General features: G+C 49.7%; 2 protein-coding genes across 8 annotated transcripts; both read left to right on the forward strand.

Annotated features, from left to right (window-relative positions):
- Positions 1 to 958: 958 nt before the first annotated feature.
- On the forward strand, positions 959 to 7,356 carry AEN (apoptosis enhancing nuclease). Of its 2 annotated transcripts, none has more exons than XM_044980389.1 (4): positions 959 to 1,051; positions 1,702 to 2,497; positions 3,374 to 3,574; positions 4,203 to 7,356. In XM_044980389.1, the coding sequence occupies exons 1-4, from the start codon at positions 990 to 992 to the stop codon at positions 4,404 to 4,406; spliced, it is 1,263 nt and encodes a 420-aa protein (XP_044836324.1). In that variant the 5' UTR covers positions 959 to 989; the 3' UTR covers positions 4,407 to 7,356. The 2 variants fall into 2 exon arrangements, with proteins under 2 accessions (XP_044836324.1, XP_044836325.1); XM_044980390.1 differs by having other exon boundaries at positions 970 to 1,051; positions 2,273 to 2,497; positions 4,203 to 7,353.
- Positions 7,357 to 7,672: 316 nt separating this feature from the next.
- On the forward strand, positions 7,673 to 22,101 carry ISG20 (interferon stimulated exonuclease gene 20). 6 transcript variants are annotated; one of them, XM_044980395.1, is made up of 4 exons: positions 7,673 to 7,777; positions 13,082 to 13,319; positions 15,133 to 15,333; positions 18,053 to 19,526. In XM_044980395.1, exons 2-4 carry the CDS (start codon positions 13,089 to 13,091, stop codon positions 18,185 to 18,187), a joined length of 567 nt encoding a protein of 188 aa, XP_044836330.1. In that variant the 5' UTR covers positions 7,673 to 7,777; positions 13,082 to 13,088; the 3' UTR covers positions 18,188 to 19,526. The 6 variants fall into 6 exon arrangements, with proteins under 6 accessions (XP_044836330.1, XP_044836327.1, XP_044836326.1 ...); XM_044980392.1 differs by lacking the exon at positions 7,673 to 7,777 and adding an exon at positions 8,587 to 8,777 and having other exon boundaries at positions 18,053 to 19,525; XM_044980391.1 differs by lacking the exon at positions 7,673 to 7,777 and adding an exon at positions 9,798 to 10,024.
- The last annotated feature ends 1,646 nt before the right edge of the window (positions 22,102 to 23,747 follow it).

A 23,747-nucleotide genomic window follows, 5' to 3' on the forward strand; every position in this document is an offset into this window, starting at 1 on the left:
TTATTCCAGCATAAGAGTGGCTTTTTTAGTTCAACTTAAACTCCTGTCCAAGTGACATAAACCAGATTGAAAAATGTGCTGGACTACTGAACTAAGAGTTTGCATGTGTGTGTGTTACACCAGTAGAACGGTATCAGTTTAAATCCACATTAATCTTATCTCATGTAGACAAAAGTGCAAGCTCTTTGCGCCAGAGTCCCACATTTTATTCTGTGTTTGTGCAGCAAGCACTAGGATTGCCACCTGTCCAGGTTTTCCTGGGATCATCCATTTTTTGAGGTGGCTGTCCTGGGAATTCTGTGAGGGGGCTCAGTACATGCTGCCAGTTGTCCAGTTTTATGGGCTCACGATTAACCCCAAGGAGCCCAGTTTTTTTTCCTTCAGAGGCAGTGCAGCACCCTACCTAGACTATAACAGCCACGGTTCTGGGTGTTACTGCAACACTTGGGAATAGTACAGTAATACAATTCACCCTGAGCATCATGCCTCTGCTGGGATAAAACATCTGCTTTCTGCTCTCCCCACAGCTTCACTATGCCACAAGGATAAATGAGAGCCCTAAAATCAGTGCTCCCCAAGGGGCAACGGGCCCAGGCTGCTGCGCGTGGGAGAACTTGCAGCAGATCCCCGGGGAATCGAGGTCTCTCATATTCCCTGCAGAGGTGCAGGAGAGTGTGTGGGGCACTATAACCCGGCCACCCACCCCTTTCCCGGCCAGGACCTTGCCCGCAGGTGGGCAGGGACCCCAGGCCCAAGGCGCTGCCTGGTCCCGATCGCTCCGATCCAGCTGGAGCCCTTGCCCGAGACAGGCGCCCGGACGCCCCGGGGAAGGACGCTCGGGGAACCTGCCCCACGCGCGAGCGGGGAAACAGCTTAGACAGGAGCAAATAGGCCGGCCCCGCCCCTTCATGCAAATCGCATCCCGCCCCGTGCCCGCTGAGCCAATAGGCGGCGGGGGGGCGGAGCGTGGCGGCAGGACTTGCCCGGGCATGTGGGAGCCATTGCAGCAGCCGCTTCCGGGAAAGCCACGTGTGGGGAGCCGGCTCGCTGGGTAAGAGATGCGGGGGTCCGGCCGGGGACGGGGGGCTCCCAGGAGGGAGGGGGACCCAGATAGGGGGCAGCGGGGCTTGTAAGCACATGATCTCTCCTGCTGTTCCTATTTTAGTCCTTCCGTCCCAGGCCCCTGCCCAGGGTGGAGCTGGCACCGCAGAGCCAAACTAGTAGGATTGGGATAAGCGCCAGCCATGGTCGTGCTAACTTCTCCCCTCCCCCTCCCCCTCTTGTGGCCGTATCACTCCACTAGGCCTGGGGTGATGCTGGCGCCCCCCAGGCCCGCGTTATGGCTGCTGCAGGCTCTGTCTGCGCTCTGAACCACGGGCCCCGCCCCGCCCTGTCCTAACAAGGCCTGACTGAGTGACCAGCTCTGGTAAACCCCGTGACCTGGAGGAGAGCTCTGCGGAGCTCGTAAGCTTATCGCTGTCACCCACAGAGGTTGGTCCATTAAAAGATATTACCTCACCTACCTTGTCTCGCTAATATCCTGGGACTACAACAGGACTGCATGTGATAAACCCCAGGCGGGCACGTCATGTGCTATCTCCACTCACCAGTGGGAATGGGATAATCCCTCTCAAATCCAGGCGAGGAACATCTCTACTTACCAGGCACTGACTAACCCCGCGTTGTGGGTATCTTTGGCAGGATGTCTTCTGGCCAGGGTTTAACGCCAGGTGTTGTGAGCACAGTGAAGGCCTGTGAGGGGAGGCAGAAGGGGGCCGATGGCTGGTTTCTCGGGTGCTCCAACTCCAGATGGGATCTGTGCTGTCCTCGCCCCAAAGCCCACCTGGCTCGCAGAGCAGATGTGGAAGATCGTGGCTTGCTGCAGAGCCAGAATAAAAAGAAAAGCCGGAGGCACCAGCGGTTTATGGAGCGCAGGACTCTGCTGGAGCAGAGGGGGCTGTTGAGACCCAAATTGGGACACAGGACTGAGCCAATGGCATTCACGCCATCCAAAGAGGGCTTGTTAAACAGAGAAGCCAGCAGATGTGTCCAGCTAGCCAGTGAGGATGTATCTCTCGTGAATAATCAGTCTGTGGGAAAAGTCCATGTAAAGCTCCCAAAGCCCAAGCGGGCTCTGTTGCAGTCTCTGCCAGTCCCTCCGGAGGACACAGCTGGGCAATGCTCCCTTTCACTTTCCCTGGACTCAGAGAGCAGGTTACCTTTGCCTGGCAGTTCCAACTCAGGCAGAGCTTCCTTGTCCCACTCACTGCAGAGACCTGGGAAGTGCGTGGCCATTGATTGTGAGATGGTGGGCACAGGCCCTGGCGGGAAGCTGAGTGAGCTGGCGCGATGCACGGTGGTGAACTACAATGGAGATGTAATTTATGACAAATATATCCGGCCAGAGCTTCCCATCATGGACTACAGGACTCGCTGGAGTGGGATCACCAAGCAACACATGCAGAAGGCTACCCCGTTCAGTGCTGCACAGAGAGAGGTAAACTAGAGGTGTGGTGTGTGTATCTGTACAGTCTGAACAAGGGCTAGATTTTATCCCCTCTTTGGGCAGCTGTCTATGCACTGCTCTGCTGTCGCTGTTAGAACAGCCAGAGTCTGTCACCTGCCCCCCCTTCTCCTTCCAGGCTTTCCCAGGAGATATTAGAAAAGCAGCATGATCTAAGAGCAGGGATCCGCAACCTTTGGCCGGGCCGGTTTGTTTACCTGCTGCATCTGCGGGTTCTGCCGATTGTGGCTCCCACTGGCCGCGATTCACCGTCCCCAGGCCAATGGGGGCCGCAGGAAGCGGCGGCCAGCAAATCCCTTGTCCCGTGTCGCTTCCCGACGCCCCCATCGGCCTGGAGTGGCGAGCCGCGGCCAGTGGGAGCTGTGATCGGACGAACCTGCGGAGGTGGCACGTAAACGAACTGGCCCGGCCTGCCAGGGTGCTTACCCTGGCGAGCCACTTGCCGACTCCTGGTCTAGAGACATGAACGTAGGACCAGGAGTCAGGAACTCCTAGTTTCTGATACTTGCTCTGAAGCTGGCTTGCTGTGTGTCAGCTTTGAGGTGAGAGATTCTGTATTTCTGTGTGTCTTTTCCCCCAACTTTTCTCCCCCTTCCCCAAATTTCCAGCCTGCCTTGAAACCAGAGGATGCTTTGGAACTAGTCTTCTCTGGGAAATGTAGCCCTGCTTCTTCCTTGATTGTGATTGGATAGCTATCACTGGGCAGTTCTGTTCTGTGACATCAGAGAGAGGTCTGACTAGTTGTGGGGTTCGATAGAGCGGGAGAAACCAAAATCAGTGCAAGGAAGGACTTCTAAATCCCTCTTACTCCTGCTGTGATGCCCAACTAACCACCTCTGACACTTCCAGATCCTGAAGATCTTGAAAGACAAGATTGTGGTGGGACACGCCATCCACAATGACTTCCGAGCCCTGAAATATTTTCACCCCAGAAGCCGGACTCGAGACACCAGTCGAATCCCTTTGCTGAACCGGAAAGCAGGACTCCCTGTGAAAGTCAGTGCCTCTCTCAAGAGCCTGGCAAGGCAGCTGCTCCACAAAAAGATTCAGGTAAGGGGCCTTCTGGGAATGGAAAGTAGGATCTGGGGAGTTCTTAACCCCTTCACTGCTGAGATGGCTAAGGCTGCAATTGGATCTGTGTGGGCAGACCCAATGGGAGACCATGTGGGCATAAGAGTCTGCATGTGAGAGGCAGGATGGTCTAGTGGTTAGGGTACAAGCTGGGATGTGAGAGACCTGGGTTCAAGTCACTGCTTCATCACAGACTTCTTATGTAACCTTGGGCAAGTCATTTAGTCTCTGTGAACCTCTGTTCCCCATCTGTACAAAGGGGGTGATAGTACTGCCCTGCACCACCGAGGTGGGAGGGTAAATCCATTAAAGATTTTGAAGTGTTCAGGCCCAAATGCTCAGAGGTATTTAGGCATCTAGCTGCCCTTGACTTCAATACCTCTGGGCCACAGATACTGTGGTGATGGGGGAGGCCCCAGAAATTACTTCCAACAGACTGATGCGTGGATTTGATGGCAAGATGGAGGCCTTGGTGTGTTCGAAGCCCAATAGAAACTGATTCAAACGCCGTTTATCCCCTGGAGCAACAGCAAGTTTTGTTGGGAGTTTGGCTCTGGAGCCTTCACTAGCCCTCCGCTCTAGCGTGGCCTTTTCTCTTTGCCCTCAGGTTGGCCAGAAGGGACACTCGTCGGTGGAGGATGCTCGGACTTCCATGGAGCTTTACAGACTGGTGGAGGTGCAGTGGGAGCAGGAGCTTGCCAGCAGCCAGCCCTCCAGCCCCCCTCGCACTCCTACGGACAGCTGCACAGACAGTGACCACTACATGGAGGACCAGTACTGGCCTAAGGACCTGAATATAGACTGCAAATGAAAGGCTCAGTCTCCATCTTCTCCTTGAGGGTTTCTCCTCCCAGTAGAGAGATTTTCACGCCTTTAGCTTTAAAACTGAGAACAGCTGTTCACTCCTGTTTAATCTTTTTCCCCCTCAGGGTTTGCTCCCCCAACATTGCAGCTTGGTGGTTGTGCATGAGAGCCTGAAAACAACACTGATCAATCCAACTGTGTGGCCCAAGCTGGACACAAAGCAAATGTAGGATGAGAAAATAAGACTTTCAGTTTCATTAACTTGAGTGTAGTAAGAGAGGGAAATTAACCCCTCCTTCTCACCTGCCAGTGCCCTATAATGCCCTTCCTCTGTTTGAACACTGGAGAGGACTAAGATGAAATGTGAAGCACACCTCTGCCTTTCTTTGGCTGCTCTGGAGCCCGTATTGGTGCCCTGGCGGCCATCAATTACACTGCAAAGCATGATGTGGGGAGTCTGGCTGGGTAGTAGATACAGCAAGAGGGAGGGGTAGGAGGGCAGCAGGTGCAGACCCGCCAATGGCATGGAGTGCTGTTGACTAAAGAGAAGTTCTGGGACTTTGCTCCCTAATTCCCACCACAGATTAGTTTGCCTGGAAGGTTGCAGGCAGCTGTTTATCTCTTTAGAGCCCTGCCAAAAGGCCCTTAGACCTAAGGCAAAGGAAATGTGATTACACTTGTTTCTCAATGTCAGGGTCAAAATGTGGCTGATGTTGCTGGGCTGTGGGAGCTCCCAGAGACGACACGAGGTGTTTCTACACTGCAGTAAAACCCGGCTGGCTGGCCCGTGTCAGCCTGCTCAGGCCCAGGGGGCTAGAAAACAGCTGTGCAGATGTTTGGGCTCAGGCCCATGAGGCCCTAATTCTCAGTTGTTCCATTTCAGTCCCAAGTGCCAGACTGGAAGGAGACAAAGGTGGCGCTAAACCATTTTTGTGCTCCCCAGACTCCTGGGCCAGCAGTGGCATGGGCTGCCTGACTCCCCATTAGCGCACAGGCCTGATGTCACTTACCCGGGGCTACAAAGCAACGACTAATGGGGCCCTGAGATCCAGGTCAGGATGAAATGCAATGTCCTGCTTTTTAGGCAGCTCCGCAGTGGGTTTGACTTGACGGAAAGCAGACTTGGGCCCCCTCTTTGCACAGCTTGTGGCTCCTGGATTCAAATCTGTGACATGCCTGGCTCCTTTCAGTACTCGCCACCCATGCTCCTGTGCTGGTTATATCAGATGTAACCCCCCCCGGGCAGATACAAGGATTATTTCTCTAGGCTGCCCCTTATGTCCTGCTGCACTTTAACAGGCTGGATGTGTGATTGCAATGTTGTCTTGTCCCACCTGGTGTGCTCAGACCATCCTTCTGCTCTGTTTGAAACTCTTTAAATTCAGAGAGCTTATGGGGCTCCACCACAGTCTGTGTGCACTGCCCCTGGGGTCTGTATTTGGGATCTTCCTTGGCTAGTGGGCATCTCATAGATTTGGAGCTGGGAGAGGGGAAGCTCTTCTTATGTCCTCCCATGGCTGGGGGAAGCTGCAAACTCCCCTTTCCTGGGGGAAATGTTCCACTCCTTGCAGTATATGTACATCAGGCAGAGCTGGGACCATGCAGGGCAGGGCTGACCCTGCCTGCTAATCAATTTTGGTTCTGAGTTAATGGGCCACTGCACTTTGAAATGATGCAGTGGGATAGCCACCCAGCAGGTTCTAACAAAGGTTAACGCCATGCTGCTGTATAGAAATGTGACATGCACTCCCCTCTGCCCCAACCTTCCTTCATGTGCCTATGTTTTTAAGTTTTATATGACCTTTGTATGCATACCACTGAGCTTTGAGCCTGCATCACCGCCTCTTCATGGGTTGAGTGACAGGATCAAAGGAGTGAGAAATGCTTCAAAGCTGATTTCTGTGATCGCAATCAGTGGTACGGTTTAAAAGGCTAAATGTTTCTCTGGCAGAGCTAGAACTAGTCTCCCTGGTGGGGACTCCGAATTAACCATCTGGAAATCCAAGGCAGTGCATTTACCTCCATTCTAATCTGCCTCAGGTGGTTGTGTTATGCGCAAGGCTGAGTAACTTTAACTATCTCCAAGTGCAATGATTGTGGAACTGCTCTGCCTGGTGCCCTATCGCTGTTACAGATGAAACTCACCCATAGAAATAAGCCGGAGTTGTGTATTTAACTGGCTTTTATTGAGGCATTGCCAGTCAGAAAGGTCTGTCTATATGCAATGTCCTACGGCCAGTTCATACCATAGCCTGTGGGAGCCAGTGACAACCATGGTGTTGACTGCACTATGCTAAGAGAACTTGACTTTTGTTCTCCTCCTCCCAAATGTTTCATTGTTTTGGGGGAGATAGAATTTGTGGGAGGAGGAAGGGGTACCAGGATGACCAAATGTCTTATGTACCTTTTAACCATTCAGCTCTGGTATATTGCTCCGTGGGTGATGGCTTCCTTTGTTCTTCAGTCACTGATTTTGTCTCCTTCTGGGGCAGTGTGAATATATAGGGTGGGAACCAGCCACCTTGCCTCGGATCACACTCCTTTCTGCTCAGCGATGGTGTGTTTGAAGAGAAGCGTGCCTGTATATACTTTCTGTAGTAACAGGCCAAGGAGAAGGCAGATGGTCTAGCTGTGGGGTCTTCCTGCCAGTTTAATGCTTGTCCCCAGTCTACGCTGACCCGTAGGGAAAAAAAGATTCTAGCCTTGGTTTTGAGGATGCTCCCAATGAAAGTGCTGCAATATGGTCTTCCTGACGTGCAGTCTCACAGGCTGAGAGACAGTGTGAGTTTTCCCTCATTCAGTTCACACCTTGATGGTTTGAAGTGGTCCCACTGAAACTATAAAACAGCAGGAAATTCAGAATCAACTCCGTAGCCTCTTAAGGGAGGAGCTCCCTGTTCCGGGCACCAGGGTTGTGGTGAACAAACAAAACCCAGAGTCTCAACTCTGTATCTCTCTCTAGAAAGAGTGAAAAGTGTGTAGTTTGATGCTAGAGGTTTAAAATGAAATATTTATATAATATATTTGTCAAACTGAAACTTGCTGGTGAAAACTTGTGTTTGTCTTGATTGGGGCAGGCTGGGGTAAGGAGTGGGATTTCAGAGCATTTTGACAGTCACCAATCCAGGCACTGATGTGCATAGAATGTAAAAACTGACTGCAAACAGTTCTGTTAAAACAAGTCACTTTCTATGTAGGGACCAAAGCAATAGAAACCTTAATTTAAAATGCTATTCAAAGGTGGGTCTCTGCGGAGGGAATTCCCTGCCTCTGAGCTCATCTGCTCTGAGTGCTGCTTGGTGTATGCCCCATCCCAAACACCTCGGACCTGATCCTATCCTCAAGACAACTTTACAATGGATTTCCCCCCTTTAGAAGGTAAGAATACACTAAATAAATGTATTTTCTAAAGCTTTCTTGGGAGAGGATCCCATTGCCCACCAGTTTCTTGGCCACAGCCCTAAAAGATGCAACTCAATTAGTTCCTGGTATGTTCCTCTGACTCAGATATTACAAGGGGGAGGGAGAGAGAGAGACCGTGAGCAGTAGTATCAGCTGTTGAAGGATCTTCCGATTGGGCCACAATAGGGAAGGTTGACCTATATCTGGTACTTCTCAATTACTGAGAAGCAGCAGTAGTGACTCCTCTTAGTTAAAGATGTTGATATCTAAAGCTTGGTGCTTCTGATTGTTAAAGGAACACTGGCACCCTGAAATTGAGTCGGGTCAGAACAAATGAATCAATTTAGGTTCAGATCCTACACCTGCCAGTGCCTGGTTTTACAATCACACTTTCCTCTGTTTACTATGGCTTTCCACTCCCTGGTGTGGTGTGACAACTTCACCCCCGAGCTACAGGCGTGTGAGTGTATTACAGACGCTCCCTTACTTACGCGAGTGTTCCATTCCGGAACGCCTTGCATAAGTTGAATTTTGCATAAGTTGGGAACGTATCTCTGACAATTACACAAAAAAAACCCCCAAACCCTTTTTCTATAAGTGCGGATTTCCGTAAGTCGGGTGTGCGTCACCTGGGGAGCATCTGTAGTAGAAATATCCCAGCCTTTGCAATGTCTAGTGGCCTCCTGTTTCTGAGCTATTGCGTATTCTGAAGATGAGGGCCCAGTTAGTGCTAAGTATTTTCAGCTGTTCTACCTCAAGGACAAGACAAACCAATAAAAGGTGTTTAAAGAGACTCCACACCTATTCTGGGAGGAAGTGCTTCCCAAACCCTAGCCTGGCAGCCTTCACCTTGCAGACTGAAGCTGGCTTTCACAAATCACACCTGTGCTTTAAAGAGAAGGAGCATCTTGCCAGAATCACAGCCACTGATGCTCATAAAACAAAACAAACTGCCTTGATCACATGTAAGAATGAGGTGAGTTTTGCAAGGGGAAGGAGGCTTGCTCAGCCTTATTTTCCCAAAGCTAATCATTATGTGAGTCATACATATTTGGTAGGATAATTTTATTTAAAATACACTATGGTGTTCTGAACGAAGCTGCATCTTTGCCTGCCCTTCCCATCTACCAGAAAAATGCTTTGCTTAAAGGAAAACTGAAGTCATTTTGATGACAGCATTAGATTAGTGCAGAAAACTGAACTTAAATCAGAATATGGTAGGTGAACCAGGCAGGCTCAGTGCTTCAGCTATAAAAAACCTGCAAATATTTCAAGATCTCTATTTATATGAATTGGGAACTGTTATGAGTCCTGGGGGATGCTTTCAAAATGATAATTCCACTATGAAAAACAATAATGAGGGGGGGCAGTAATGTTGCAAAACAGGATTTGTGACTATCTGAACAGTGGTTTGCCACAAACACTTGTGCAAATAGATTTGTTCACAGAAACGCTCCTCTTTGTGCAAATACCTGTGTTTGCACATCAACAAAGGGATGTGTGTGTCAATACAAGAATTCACTCTTCAAGCAGAAGTGCTTGCTCCAATCAGGGAGTGCAAACACTGCCATATGATTAAGGTGACCAGTTACCCATCACTAATTGTGACTAATCAGAGAGAGTTGAAAGAAATAGCCTACAGCAGGTTATTCACAAACTGAAATCATCTGTAACATGACAGACTAGAATGAATATATTTACCAAACTGTCTGCAGACAACTCAGCATCAGGAAAAAGAGGGCTACTTTCAGACATTTTTTGGAGTACTTTGCCTGGCACATGGTGTTACATGCCTTAAAAATCCCTACAACACAGATCTCTCAAGACAGAAAGATCTGAACTGCAGTGCCATGCACCTTGCACTGACCTCCACCTTTTCTTCTCTGGCTACAGAAGATTCAGAGGGAGCCTGGAGACTCAGAAAACCCTTGAAAATGTTACAGAATTTGTCTAAAAAGAGCTGTGAAGATCTGCAGCCCTTTCTAGCTCTGGCTGTGGTTCTTGTGTTCCTTTCTCAGTACAGGTCACTAGCCTTGAGCTGGTGCTGCTACCTCTATTATTTTGCTTTTTAATAAGCAGCTAGGATGTTTTAAAGACATCCTTGTGATTTAACTATGTTTTACATTACATCATGGGGATGGCAAATATTTTATGCGCCATTGCAGTTTTCCTTTAAAATCTGTTAACTCAAACTTCAGTTTCAATGTTTTTTGGCATGCTAAGGTAACCACTGTTGCCAACATTAATACGCTGAGTAGGTGTCTGGCTTTGGTTTGATGTGGAAGTTTAGTGTGTCAGTTAAATCAATGACCATTAACCACAGGGCTCCAAGGGTGTTAGGAGCGTCAACCAACAGGCTGTCCTGCTGATGCACTAAAAGGGGTCACGTTATCACCCAGGTGCATGCAGGAGAGATGCAGCTAGTTTGAAACTCAGTGATTTGCTCATCACTTATATTTGGGTTCTTTTCCACGAGGGACAGTGGAGAGGATTTAGCTTGAAACCTGTTCTGATTTCACCTCCCCAGTGCTAATTGCAACCTATTTGCTACAAGGAGGGAAAGTGCAAATGCACAATAAATGAGGTTGGGGAGGAGGCAGTATGGGGGGTACAACAGATGCAGTGGGGAAAATAGGCTGATTGGAAATTGCGTTATCTTGTGAGTAAAGCAGAAAAGAGTTCAATCTTCTGAAGAAAGTGACTACCTGTGAAGTCCTGGCCCCATTGAAGTCAACGGGAGGAGGCCAGGATCTCACCCAAACTGTTTGCTTATGCGGCTCACAGGGTCACTGTGTGCGTGAGAGAGAGATTGCAGGCAGAGAGTAGCTGCTGCAGGAGAGAGTGCAGGCAGGTAGCCAGGTAACAACTTGGCGAGCACATGGTCTCCCTAGCAACTTGCTCTTGGCTCCACCTGGGTATAATTAGACCAGGGCTGGAAGAGAGAGATTCTCTGGGAAACTACAGGGTCTCTAATTCATCTGGCAGCAGATAGCAGAGTTTCAATTGGGGGAGATTTAAGAGTCATGGCCAGCACCCCATGGAGCTCTACAGTGAGGCTTGCAGCTGTGCTTCCCTCTTTCAATAAGGAGGCCCAGCACACAGATAAAAGGTGCCAGCATGACGTGCTTCACTTTGAGATAACGATCCTCTGTGCTGGCCCGAGCTAGAGCGTATTAGCTCATCGGTGGCACTGACAGCCTCCAAAGTCCAAAAACCAGGAGTCGGGACCCCCAGATCATGGAATTGGCTTAAAAATTGTTACACTTTTTTTTTAATTGGGGTTATTTTTGTTTGCCTTGTGGTTCTGAGCCTTCAGGGAGTGCTTAGGCTTAAAAATGAGACCCTTCTCCACAACCAGGAAGGCTAGTAACTTTTTGTAGTGAAAGCTGAGATTTTCACATACTCACTTGCTTCCAGGAGCTGGAGCTTTAAGTACCAATAATTGAGAGAGCTGTCAACAATGCTTAAAGTAGCATAGATAAGGCTGGCCCTGTGCTAGGTTATAAACTCCTTGGGGCAGGCAGCGTGTCTCCCTCTGTTTGTACAAGGTCAATAAACAATCTGCTGGTCTCTTGAATGCTCCACTCACAAGGTTGTTGTCTGAACTGAACAACACCCTGGGGAACCGCCTGTGGCAAATAATTCTGCCCTGGCCCCTGCTTGGGTATAGATAAGATCAGCTAACAGGGTGTTCCCATTTCTAACCTGTAAGATCTTTGCTCTTGTAAAAATCCCCAAGCAACCAGTGTCTGCAGTGCAGCAGAGTAGTGGAGTGGGAAGGAGTCAACTAGAAGCAAGTGTGTCTGACACTTTAGCTGATTGAAACCTTTGTTTCCTGGGAGACTGGCTGCATTGACTCTCACAGGTGGGGGCTGTTTTGCATTTGTTCCTATCCGGATTGCATATATTTAACTCTTTTTTTAAGCAGAAACTTTGCTTACCGTAAAAATACTAAACATGCATTGGTTAGAACTAAGCTGTGCCCAGACTCCCAGCTGCTCTGAGAGGTCATGGGACACTGCTCAACTCCAGGACAGCAGGGCCATTTTTCATGTGGATGGGATTTCAAGGGCAGCCAGCATTAAGGACTGTCTTTTTGTTCTGTGTACAGAGCCTAGCGCAATGGGGCCCTCATGACTAGGGCTCCTCGGTGCTACTATAATACAACTAATTTAGGAGGGAAGGAGGCTGTGTAAGGTCTGTCCATAAGAGAAAGCGGTGGAGGGACGTCACAGTGCGTTATAGTGGGGGAGTGGGCAGCGTGAGCAGCCTGTTAGGGGCACAAGGCCTGCTAGGTGAGTGATGGCACCCTGCAGCCTTTCTCTGAAATCCTGCAGCATTCCCATGGTGCCAAATCCCCTCCCTCCTGATGGCAGCGGGCTGCCTCTGGCCTGCCATTCTTTCCCTCACTCAATCTCCACCCTCCTCTGCTCCCCTGCAAAGCTGAGGCACCCTCCACAGGCTGGGATGGGCTGATGCAGGGTTACACCGGGATTAGTGCGTTGGCAGTGGCGGTGTAGCTGTGTTGGTCTCAGGACGTTGGAGACAAGGTGGGTGAGGTAATGTCTGTTGTTGGACCAACTGCTGGTGGTGAGAGAGGGGGCTGAACTGGGGATGGGGGAGGAACTGGGACTACATGCCCAGGCCAGCTCTGCTTCGAGAGGGAATGAAGGCAGGGCTGGGAGCAGAGCAGGGGTCGGAGGTGGGCTTTGGGCAGAGGGGAGCTGTGGCTGTGGGCGGAGCAGGGCTGGGTGGCGCTTCCTCCCTGCCCCTTATGGCATTGGCCCGGGTCCTGCCATGTGTCTCCCCCTTCCCCCCCCCCGAACATTCCTCTGCACCCCTTTGGGGGGCATCCCTCACAGTTTGGGATCCACTGATATAAATGATCTGCATGGGGGTCAGGGAATGTGCTGCAACTGTGTGGGTGGTGGGGATAATGTCACCCCAAATGAACGCAATAGAAAAAGATTCTCCCTCAGACAGTACCTTGCTGCTGAAAAAGGGTTATATCGTGAGGAGTGTCTTGTCTGAAAAGTGCTGGTGTTTCTGACCTGGGGGAGAGACGGGGTCTTTCTGGCAGAATGAAATGATGATTTTTGCTGCATGTGATTCTAGAGGGGTGTGGAACCATCACTCTGGTTTTACAAAGAGCTCCTGCAATGTCTTGGGTGTTGTCTAAGGGATTGAAGCACATTCACGCTTTCTCACGCTTACTGTAACACACACACACATCCACACCCAGTCTGCTTACATTTATTGCACGTGTAATCTTTAAACCAGGCTGAAGATGGTGGAGACTTCTGACATCGTGGCCCTGGACTGTGAGATGGTGGGCATGGGACCATTCGGGACTGAAAATGGATTGGCCCGTTGCAGCATTGTAGATTACTATGGCAACGTGGTCTATGACCAATTCGTCCAACCAGAGGGTGTTATAACAGCTTTCAGGACCTCTGTGAGTGGGGTTCGCCCAGTGGATATGGAAGGAGCCACACCATTCAGGGTTGCCCGGGAACAGGTAAGAGGAATCACAATCCAGCCTTGTCCAAATGAAACACTTGGCCTTTTGTTGGGCAAAGAGTGGCATTCCTCTCTGAGTTCTGCCCCTGAACTGGCACCATGGCATGGCTCTAGATTCGTTGTCCGGTGCATGTGTCAATGCGTCACTGAGCACCCCCCTAGAGAGAGTTTTCTAACTGAAACCTATAAAAGGTTGGGCCCAGCTGGTGGGGTGGTGAGTCTGACCAACCAGTTTATCCAGTTCGTACAGTGACTAAGTCAACAGGATTTGATGCTGGCTGCCATATACTCTCTTGTCGCTGCTGTAGAAAAGCTAATGAGAGAATAATCCTGGTGGCAGTGACTTGTGGGTTATTTACTTGCCTAGGGTCACTGCCGAAGCTGCCAGCAAGGTGGCTCGTGTTTCCATTAGTTCAGTTAAAAATGGAATCCTGATCCAAAAGAGATTTAAAAATAGATAAATGGAGCAAAGGAACAGGGAGCACGTGAAAGAAAATGCTCCCAGTAAACGAAGGTCGGTGAATGTGCTGTCTTTGCGGATGAGGGACTGATAACACTCTGTAGAACTCTAGGCTAGGCAAGCAGCCTTCCTCAATTGCAAATCCTCTCCCTACATTCCAGTCTTGGATCACCCTGGAACAGAGACCACAAGTCATATACCAACAGACTCATTGCATGTGAGTTACCAGACTGCCATCAGCCGGTAATGACTTTCCATCGCTAAAGATTGATATTTTTCATGGAAAGATTTTGATTTTCAATGTTTAATGCATACAAGGTATTTTTATCAACAGTAGAGATCCTCCCTCACAGAGCAAACCTGTGATCTGATTGGTTATCCTTATCCTATGTGTTGATGATGACGATTATAAATTTGTATTCTAGTAGCACCTAGGAGCCCTAGTCATGGATGAAGATCCTAGTGTGCTAGGCTCTGTACAAACAGAGAACAAAAAGACCATTCCTAATGCTGGTTGACATTGAAGTAAGACTCTAGACCAGTGATTTTCAACCTTTTTTTTCATTGTGGATCTCTCAAATTGTTTTGAATGGAGTTGCAAAGCCCTTTGGAAATCTTAGACATAGTCTGCAGATCCCACGTTGAAAACCACTACTCTAGACCCACACTAGTCATGGAAATTGTTTTCACCCAGTAGTGTGGAGGCCAGAGTTGAGAATAGAGGAAGCTACAAACAGAGTCTTATGGATATGAGCACTTACAGGCCCTCTGACTGATGCTGCATTTAAATAAGATACTGACAAGAAAGGGAAAACATTAAGCAAAATATGTAATGCAGAAATAATGATAAAATACCACACGCTAAAGAAATGGAATTGAAAGAACATTTCTAAAGTGCTGCACATTAAAATGCCTCAGTGTGGGTGATGTTCAGATTTACAATTGTGAGTATCAGATCTACTAGAGGGACAGAGTTTCAAAAGGGCCCAGCACCCACAATTGGGCCCGGGTTTTCCCTCATTCAGTGCTGTTGAGTGCTGAGCCCTTTTTGGTAATCTGGGCCCAATTGTGGGTGATGAGTGCTTCTGAAAATATCACTTAAATGCATGTGTTTCTGGGTGAGGCAAACAGAGAATGTCAGAAGCCTTTGGCAAGCACGATGCTTTGAGACGGGTGCATGCTGCACCTATCCTCGTCTCTAACAAGTTCAAAGCCCCAGTTCTGAACAGTCCTCTGGCCTTTGGGAAAGTTTTGACTATAATGACAGAGCTAAGGCTTAACCGTCAATGCTTCTCTTGGCCTTTGGGGCCTTTTTGTGGTGTGAGTGGTGCTTCTCTGCCACCTTTTCCAGATTTTACAGATCCTGAGACACAAGCTGGTGGTTGGCCACGATTTACGTCATGACTTTGAAGCACTGAAAGAAAACATGTGGCGCTACCGAGTCTTTGACACATGCAATGACTGGCTGCTGAGAAAGGAAAGCGGGCTGGGAAACTCCAGGCGGGTCTCCCTCAAGGTCCTTTGTGAAAAGCTGCTCAAGAAAAGCATCCAGGTAAGAAGGAAAATCACGCCAGGGCTAGTGGGTCGAGAGGGCTGTTACTGATGATCCCGCTATAGCTGCTGAAAGGGGTGTGGTTTCCCGAGGACCCAGTCTGGCTGATGGAGGAGAATGGCAGGCTGGAGTATTTGCTATGAACAGCATTACAAATGTAGCCCCTTTGTTGCTTAGCAAATCATTCAAGAGCTAGCGTGGAGTTTCTCAGAATGTTCGTGAATATTCACCTAAAGTTTCAGTGAATCACTGTTTGCGTCAAATAGCTATTATCTGCATTGTTCTATCACCTAAGTCACATGGTGGTGTTTCTGCTCCCCGATTGGATGACTGAACACTTTTAAGCAAGAGGGTGACAAGTAGTGAATGTCTGGACGAATATCCATTATGCTAAATTTCGTGTCACTTTTAAGGTTTGCAAATAAGTGGCTTTCATCAAAATACTCCTGAATAATGACTAATAGGAGCCCAGGAATCCTAGCAATGTGAACTCAAGGCTCTTATAAATTTTTTTTCCTCAAATTAGCTTTTCAATCAGCTGCAATAGCAGGTAACTGACAAGCCTGTCATTGGAGTGAATTTTAACCAATGAGAGAAGGTGAGGTGACACAAAGACATTTACTTCTGTCTAGCAACAGCCATTCCCGGAGCAACATGTGACAATTCCAGCTGAGCTCTGCTTTCACATCTTTCTTATTAAGCTTTTTTCCCTTTAATTCTGTTTAAAAGCCTTTTTTTGTAGAGGGGCACCTTGCAATTTGAATCCTATAATGGATTGTCCCCCTGACCTTTTGTACATTCCTGGCAGCCTTTCCTTTCCCACAGGCACTTGGATGTGGGGGAAGTTAATGGAACCATCAAGATATGCATGTGCCTCTGTCCCCGTCCTGCAATGAGCTCTGCTCCTATGCGGTGCCCCATTATTACACCTGCACGCTTGTCTATGGACTTGCCCATTGTTAGAGTCAGTGGGGCTGCAGGTTGGTGCGGGGGTCTGTCTGTGCAGAGCTCGCTGCAGGATCAGAGCCTTGCTGAGTAACTGCATGATTTTATTGCTCCCCTTGTGCTTCCTTTCCCTTGTACGGCCTCTGTCTGTTTGCATCCTTCACTCATTGTGCATGTCTAACTGTACCCTCTCTGGGGCAGGGACAAGGTCTCTGCTTGTTTTGCGAGATGTCTAGATCATTCGTGTGGGGGGTGGGGGGTGAAGCAGCAGCTGAGGGAGACGAGTGCTGACTCTGAGCTGGGAAACCCATCTCACAGGATTTGTCACTACTGACCTGTTGCCTCTGATTCCCTGGCTCTCGTGGTCCTCTGATGGAAGTTCTGGGCTATGGATTTTCTGATGTACCCCAGTAAACTCTAGCTCTTGTGGAGCTGTTAAAGTTTTATTTGTATGGGGCCTTCAGTAGGGGATGGTGAGGAGAGGATCTGGAGTATTTCACAATGCTCAGTGTGATTTTTCTTTTTATCACAGTTCTAGCTTTAAAAGGCTGGACAAAGAGAACCTTTCCTTGCAGTAACCCCAGATTCCCAAGACTAGAAATGGGAGGTATTTGTATTACAGTAGTCCCTAAAGCAGGGGTGGGCAAACGTTTTGGCCTGGGGGCCACATCTGGAAATTGTATGGCGGGAGTGCAGGAGGGGGTGAGGGCTCTGGTTGGGGGTGTGGGCTCTAGGGTGGGGCTGGGGATAAGGGGTTTGGGGTGCAGGAGGGTGCTCTGGGCTGGGATCGAGGGGTTTGGGGTGCAGGAGGGTGGGCTGGGATCAAGGGGTTCAGAGGGTGGGAGGGGTATCAGGGCTGGGGCAGGAGGTTGGGCCACAGGGAGAGGCTCAGGGTTGCAGGCTCCAGGCAGCGCTTACTTCAAGCGGCTCCTGGAAGCAGCAGCCATGTCCCCACTCCAGCTCCTATACAGAGCTGCGGCCTGGCCAATGGGAGCTGCGGAGGCAGCGCTTGGGGCAGAGGCAGCACGCAAAGCGGAGCCCTCTGGCTACCCCTATATATAGGAGCTGGAGCAGGGCCATGCCACTGCTTTTGGGAGCCATGTGGAGCGGCCCCCAACTCTGCTCCCCGGCCGGAGTGGGGCAAGCCCCAGACCTCACTCCCCAGCAGGAGCTCGAGGGCCGGTTTAAAATGGCATGTGGGCCGGATCCAGCCTGGGGGCTGTGGTTTGCCCATCCCTGCTCAAGAGGTTCCATTGTTAGGTACAAACACATAGTGAAGGGCAGCTCCTTCCCTGAAGAGGTTACTGTCTATTTAGACAAGACCGAGGAAGAAAGGATTGTAATCCCACTTTCTAGATGGGGAACAGAGGCACAGATTAAGTGGCTTGGCCAAGGCCACAAAGGGAGTCTGTGGCAGAGTCAGAGCTAGAACCCAGGCATCCTGCATCTCATCCCTGTGCCTTTGCCACATGAATGGCTGCCTTCTTGTTTCTCTTGGGATTGTAAATTTGAAGGCAGAAAACCTACAGTCAGTTTAAAAATTAAAATCACAGGAGCCTTAATAACCTGCTTGGCCAGCAGGAGCAATAGGTGTGAGCTAAAAATGAATAGGCACATCTGCCAGTCGCTTAGCGCTTCAGTGTGTGTGAACTCCTGCAAAGACCCACTGATTGGTTGCAAGGAACCATTTTCACCAATGAGAGGGATTGGTGTGGCCTAGCAACAGCCTTTCCCTAATGAAAACAAGCCACTTAAACATCGTGACTGTCTGCAGATAAGAGAAAATGGCAAGATCCTCTCAGAAAGTGCCCAATCCTGGGAGGCAGTGAGTGCCCTCCGCTCCCTTGGATGTCAGGAACTGAAGTTGATGAGAGCTGGGAGCACTTGGGACTTCACAGATGTGGGATAATGGAGACAGAACCATGGATGCATCCTGCATGGTCACTCCAGTTCCTCCTTTCAGCCTCCATGTACCCAGAGCTGAGTGTTAGCAGCACAGGAAGAATTCTCCAGGCAGTGCAGAAAAGAAGCGAAAGCTGGTTGGCAGCTGCCTTGGTATAACACTGACGCTTGCACGGCACTGTGGGAGAAACGCATCTCTCTGAGCCAAAGGCCCACTCTCAATCAGAACACGTGCAGCTTGGTGGATGAGGCCCAGGCCCAGATGCTGCTGTGATGGCAGAAAATGCCCAGAGAAAGAGAGAGTCCCACAGGCCTGTAGGAGCTCAGGGCATGTCCAAGACACAGCCCTTGATGGTTTAGGAATCAAGCTGGGGGTAAGTGGGAATTGGACCAAATCTTAAAACACCCAGCAACAGTCTGCGGGTTGCACTGGAGGTCATGGCCACCTTTTGGATAAGCAAATCATTGCTTGGCATTCCTGTCCCCAAGCCCTGGAAGTGATCCTATGGGACATTCTTCGTGAGAAGTAATAGCACTGATGAGCTGGGGCAGGCGACCCTGGCTAACAGAGCTGCCTTTGGGCCCTGTGCAGGAGAATCTCGGTTTTAACTTAAAACCGACAATTTCTAGTCCTTTTCCTTGTGCAGGGGTTTGAAAATGCAACTGATGTTAAACTGATGCAAATCAATGACTACAAATGAAAGGAATAGACAGGCAGGCTCCAAGCTGCAGCGTTAAGCTGGAGAAGAAGGATCTAACATTCCTTTGCCTGCAAAACACCCCCTAGTCCTCAGCCAGGCTCTGGGCACTGGCCAGTGATTGTCACAGGCAGAAACTGGTTCTTTTTGGAGGCAGCCAACCACAAATTGTTTCTGACCAGCCTCAAAATGCCTCGGCCAGCTCTGTTCATTACAATGTTCAGCCCCCTGAGTGCTGCAAGGGGAACTCCCCTCCCGTGTCCTGAGGAACCCCTGTAGTCCCTGCACCATGGATGCAACTCAGGAGCAGGAGAGGAGAGGGGCCAAGCTGCTGCTGTACAGAGTGGGGAGACTCAGTCCCCTGACTCCCCACAAGCTGCCCCACTGCCAGAGACTGCAGGACAATGCACCCACCGCTGCTGTCACTGTGAAAACGGATGTTGGGTAGGGCAGCCACCTAGATGTAGCAGGGAGGGGAAGCATGGCAGGGGAAGAGGTGCAGGGCTGGAGAACGTAGGGCAGGGACTGATGGTGCTGGGAAGGAGGGGAATGTTTTGCTCACATCTCACTGAGGGCGGAGGAACGCTGTGGAAAGAACCCCTTGTTCATGTTTTGGCACCACTGCTCTGAAGAAGAGCATTAAATATTGGGGAGGAGCTCAATGGAGTTTATGAGCATCTAGGAGAACTGTCAGGCTGGACCCTGGAATTAGGCCCAGGAGTCACAACCCCATAGGCAAGTGTCTACTGTGCCATGGGTGGCATCAGGCTCGTGTGGGGACAGCTGGAGGGAATCCTGCCCTGCCTCATCAGGATGTCTGCTCTTGGCAGAAACAACAGCCAACTCTCCGCTGACTGGCACCTTTATAAACACAGTAATAAAATAATCACAGTGTCACTCGGCCTGGCTGTCGAATGAGTCTAGGGACTGCAGAGGAGTTATTATGGGGCTGACGTGCTAATCACGGAGCTCATTTCTGTGCTCGCTACAGATTGTGGTGGAGACGCTGGAGCGCTGAGCTCTGGCATGAGCGTGCTGAGAGCCAGTCCCATTTTGCAATCCCTGCCTGGCACCTTCTCTTCAGGCATCTCTGCCTGGAAACGGTTCTGCCTGGAATTGTATCATTATAGAAATGATACAGTTCAGTCAGCATTAACCTCCCTGGAAACCAGCATGGAAAATAGAAGTGTGGAGCTGATGGCTCCAAGGTGAGCAGCTGGGAGGCCCTGGGACCAGCAGGCGAGAAGACCACACTCTGCATACTAAAGGGCACACAGACTCCTACTGGGAGACTTTCTGACTATCGCCTCCACCCGCCCTGTATTTTCCTCTAGTAAAATCACTCTGGTCTGTTGGTGTTTCAGGGGGGTGTGGAGTACCTGCAGGGAATGCTGCAGCATCTAAGGCTCATCTCCTTTATCCCATCTCATGATCAGAACGAGGACCCTCCCAGTCCTGAGTATCAGGATTTTTCCACGGCTTGACACCATGAATTCTACTCTCCCCTTGATACGTGTGTGTCATTCCCATTCAGGGGGCAGGTACCTGGTGCAAAGGGAAGAGAGGCTAGGAGGACCCCTGCCAATCCAGTATAATAGTGCCCTTGGGTTGTGTATGTGCCTGGATGCCATTGTGATCCCACAGCCAGAGATGACATACACAGCTGAGGAGCACCTCACTGTCAGCAGCGTTGTTTCAGTAAAGCCTGGAATGTCCATCCGGAGACCTTGATCTTTCCAGGCTGGTTTTGCTTGCACTACGTCACTCTTGGGGCCCTTCTTTTGTTTTACAGACTGGCAGAGAGGGCCACTCCTCTGTGGAAGACGCCAGGTCGGCCATGGAGCTCTTCAAGTTTGCCAGGTCAAAAGGGCACGGATCCATTTAAGGGACTTCTTGCTTCTCTCTGTCTCATCGGTTCACCTGTGCAGCTGCGCTGAAAGTTATGGGACGGGCTCCTAGTAACGTGTCCAGTGATGATCTTGTTATGGGCCGAGCGAATGTCCCACGTGGGTAGGGTGACCATATTTCCCAAGGGAAAAACAGGACACCATGCGGGGCTGGCCCGAGCGCCTCCCTCCCTTATGGGGCTGGCCCTAGGTGATCGCCTGAGCCCCTATCCCCCCCCATTCAAGGCTGGGGTTGCTGCTCATTAGAGTTCTGCCTGCCACGCGAGGCTGTCACTGCTCACTTGAGCCCTGCCTGCTCCACTCCCAAACTGATCAAGTTGGCAAGAGCAAATGGGAGAAATGCCCACTTTAACCAAAAAGTCAGGACAGCTTAAAAAAGATTGTCCTGGCCAGTACAGAACATACGGTCACCCTACACATGGGGTCACTTTAAAATAAGCTGGGTGGCACTAATAAAAAGGATCTGCATTTCATTTACTAAATGATGTTTAAAAATTAGAAACCATTGAACAATTGGCAGCACTGCAGCCAGGCTTGTAGCAGAGGCCATGAAAGCCTGGCTTGGGTCAGCTGTTTCAACAGCTGGGAACAGGGGCGACAGTGGGAGGGCTTCCCTTTTGCAGGGATATGACCCTTTTTCTGCAATATAAAACTACAATAATGCTCAAGAATTGGAGGAGTTTTGATCACCCCCCGGTGACGTGTTGTGGCCTCTCATCTTGGATATAAGTGTAGAAATACAAGCCCAGTATGGATAATAAACCCATCACATTAGTCTTGAGGCAACCATCCCATGGGTCCCCAGAGCTTCTGATATGGCTACATGCATAACTTAGGCTCCATGTGGAATAAAAGCTAGAGATCCTTAGTGGCTGGTATAGGGACTAGTATGTAGTGCTAAAGAGTCTTGCGAGTGTTTTGAAAGAAGTAGAAACATGTCTCGTGAGAACCGGGCAGCTGTGGACTGAGGCTGGGAGTCAGGTGATTGAGTTCTCGTCCCCAGCTCTGCCACCGAAACACTGTTCCACGTTGGCCCAAATAATACCCGCGTCAGCGTCTCCATCTGTAAAAGGGGAGGTAGGGAGTGATCGTGCCGCTTGCCCAGCGTCGTGAAGTGCTTTCGGGTCTCTGGACACACAGTGCTATAGAAGTCTGATTATTGTTATAAATGAAGCTCATGGTCCTGGCATTGCAATACAATGTTTTGAATAAAAGTAAAAGATGCTGTGACAATCAAAATATTAACCTCTCTGCTCGTTTGACTGGTCCCCCTCTTGACCTTATTGACGTAGGGGAGTGCAGACACAAGGCTGATAGGCCCAGTATAAGAACCCAGACTGATAGATACTACCTGGTATATTGTTCATATGGACAGGGACAGATCCTCCAAAGGTGCAAATGCTCATAATTCCATTGTAGTCCGTGGAACTATGACAGTTTGCACCAGGGGAGGGTCTGACCCATCAATTACTACTTTCTTTCTCCCACCTTTTGTCTGTCTTTTCTATATTTAGATTGTAAACTCCTGGGGACAGGGACTGTCTCTTAGCATCTGGTTGTACAGTGCCTAGCACCAGGCACCTTTGATTTCTGGTGGGGCCTCTAAACATTGCTGCAATACAAATAACTAATAATGATAGATAAGAACAGGAGCAAGAGGTGACGATTACACCACCTGCATTGCTGAATACCCAGCCCTTAGTTACCCAGCCTCCTGTTTTATTTCTACCAGTTTAGGGATGTAGGGTCATGTTTGTAGAGTTGCTCACTAGGTGGTGCCCTTAGGCTGCTTATTTTTGTCTACATCATACCTACCAGCTAACAGATGGGTATATCATACGCACCTCTGGCAGGCAGCCATTGAGAGTTTGCCGGGGAACGTTTTAGGATGGTTCAAATGTGTCTGAGCAGAGAGAGAAACTAAGCGAGCTGCAGTGGCTCACCGAGGGGTGGGGTGGGGAAGGGGGTTAAGGTACCAGCCTTTCACTTTTATGAAGACCTGGATTTGCACGTGACTTGGGTCACAAAGAAAATGAAACTTGGTCATTCTTAGCCTAGTCCAAGGCTGGCACCATTCAGCTGGGCCCAGTGCAATTTGGGTGCATGACCCACCCACCAAGCCACACCCCAGCACGGCTAAAAACCCATGCTTTTTGTGCCTACAACTGGGCTAATCAAACTACTCCATACATGTTGGCCACAAGCCCTTTGTTTGAAAACAATGATAACACTAAAACGGAAGTAACAACAGTGCTGTGACTGCAGCTGGAAGATGCTGAAGCAGCAATATTATGCCTAGCTTAGCATGAGATGCAACCAGGAGAGGGACAAATACTCATCTGGCAAGGGACTGTTCATTCCCAGGGGCTAATTTGCAACAGGAGGCACAAAGCACAAATGCAGGGGCAATGGCGGGGGGGCTTGGCTTTGAGGTACAGACTTGTCCATCCCACTATGCAAACTAGCAGCGCGTTCTGGTTTATTCCTGAGGGACATAGTTTAGTTTTTACATTGGCTTTCCTAGAAGCCAGAGCAAAAGGGGTGTCCCAACACAGAGCGCGAAACTTGATTGCTACCCAGTTAAAACCACAAACCTGTTCTCTTCCAATTCTTTGCATTTATTCAAGGTTTAAAGTAAATCAGAGTTTATGCTGGGGAACCGAAGGAGCCTAAGGCAGCAGGGAAAGCCCAGAAGGGAATCGCACTGTGAAGGTGCAAGGGTTTCCCCATCTTTCTAAGCTGGGATCTCCTCTGTCAGTTCCTAGTGTTGATGGGCTCCTCACTGTCTTCACATGGGGGCTGGTTCTCCCCCTTCCGGCTGCGCTGGTTCTTCTCCAGTGTCTTCCCATGCTGACCTCCCAGCTGCCTTCCTCTCTCTCTCTCCTCTACAGCTTCTGCACGGATTTCTGACACTATCCCAGACCCATTCCTCATGCTGGAGAGTGTCCATGGCTCTTTCCTC

This window comes from Mauremys mutica, chromosome 11 (genome assembly GCF_020497125.1).
Source record: "Mauremys mutica isolate MM-2020 ecotype Southern chromosome 11, ASM2049712v1, whole genome shotgun sequence".
Taxonomy (NCBI): domain Eukaryota; kingdom Metazoa; phylum Chordata; order Testudines; family Geoemydidae; genus Mauremys; species Mauremys mutica.

Coding starts and splice junctions, on each gene's coding strand:
- AEN (XM_044980389.1), top strand. CDS start 990: ATGTGGGAGCCATTGCAGCAGCCGCTTCCGGGAAAGCCACGTGTGGGG. Junction 1,052..1,701: donor GTGGGGAGCCGGCTCGCTGG/GTAAGAGATGCG, acceptor TATCTTTGGCAG/GATGTCTTCTGGCCAGGGTT. Junction 2,498..3,373: donor TCAGTGCTGCACAGAGAGAG/GTAAACTAGAGG, acceptor TGACACTTCCAG/ATCCTGAAGATCTTGAAAGA.
- ISG20 (XM_044980391.1), top strand. CDS start 10,005: ATGTTTTTTGGCATGCTAAG. Junction 13,320..15,132: donor TCAGGGTTGCCCGGGAACAG/GTAAGAGGAATC, acceptor CACCTTTTCCAG/ATTTTACAGATCCTGAGACA. Junction 15,334..18,052: donor TGCTCAAGAAAAGCATCCAG/GTAAGAAGGAAA, acceptor GACTGTCTGCAG/ATAAGAGAAAATGGCAAGAT.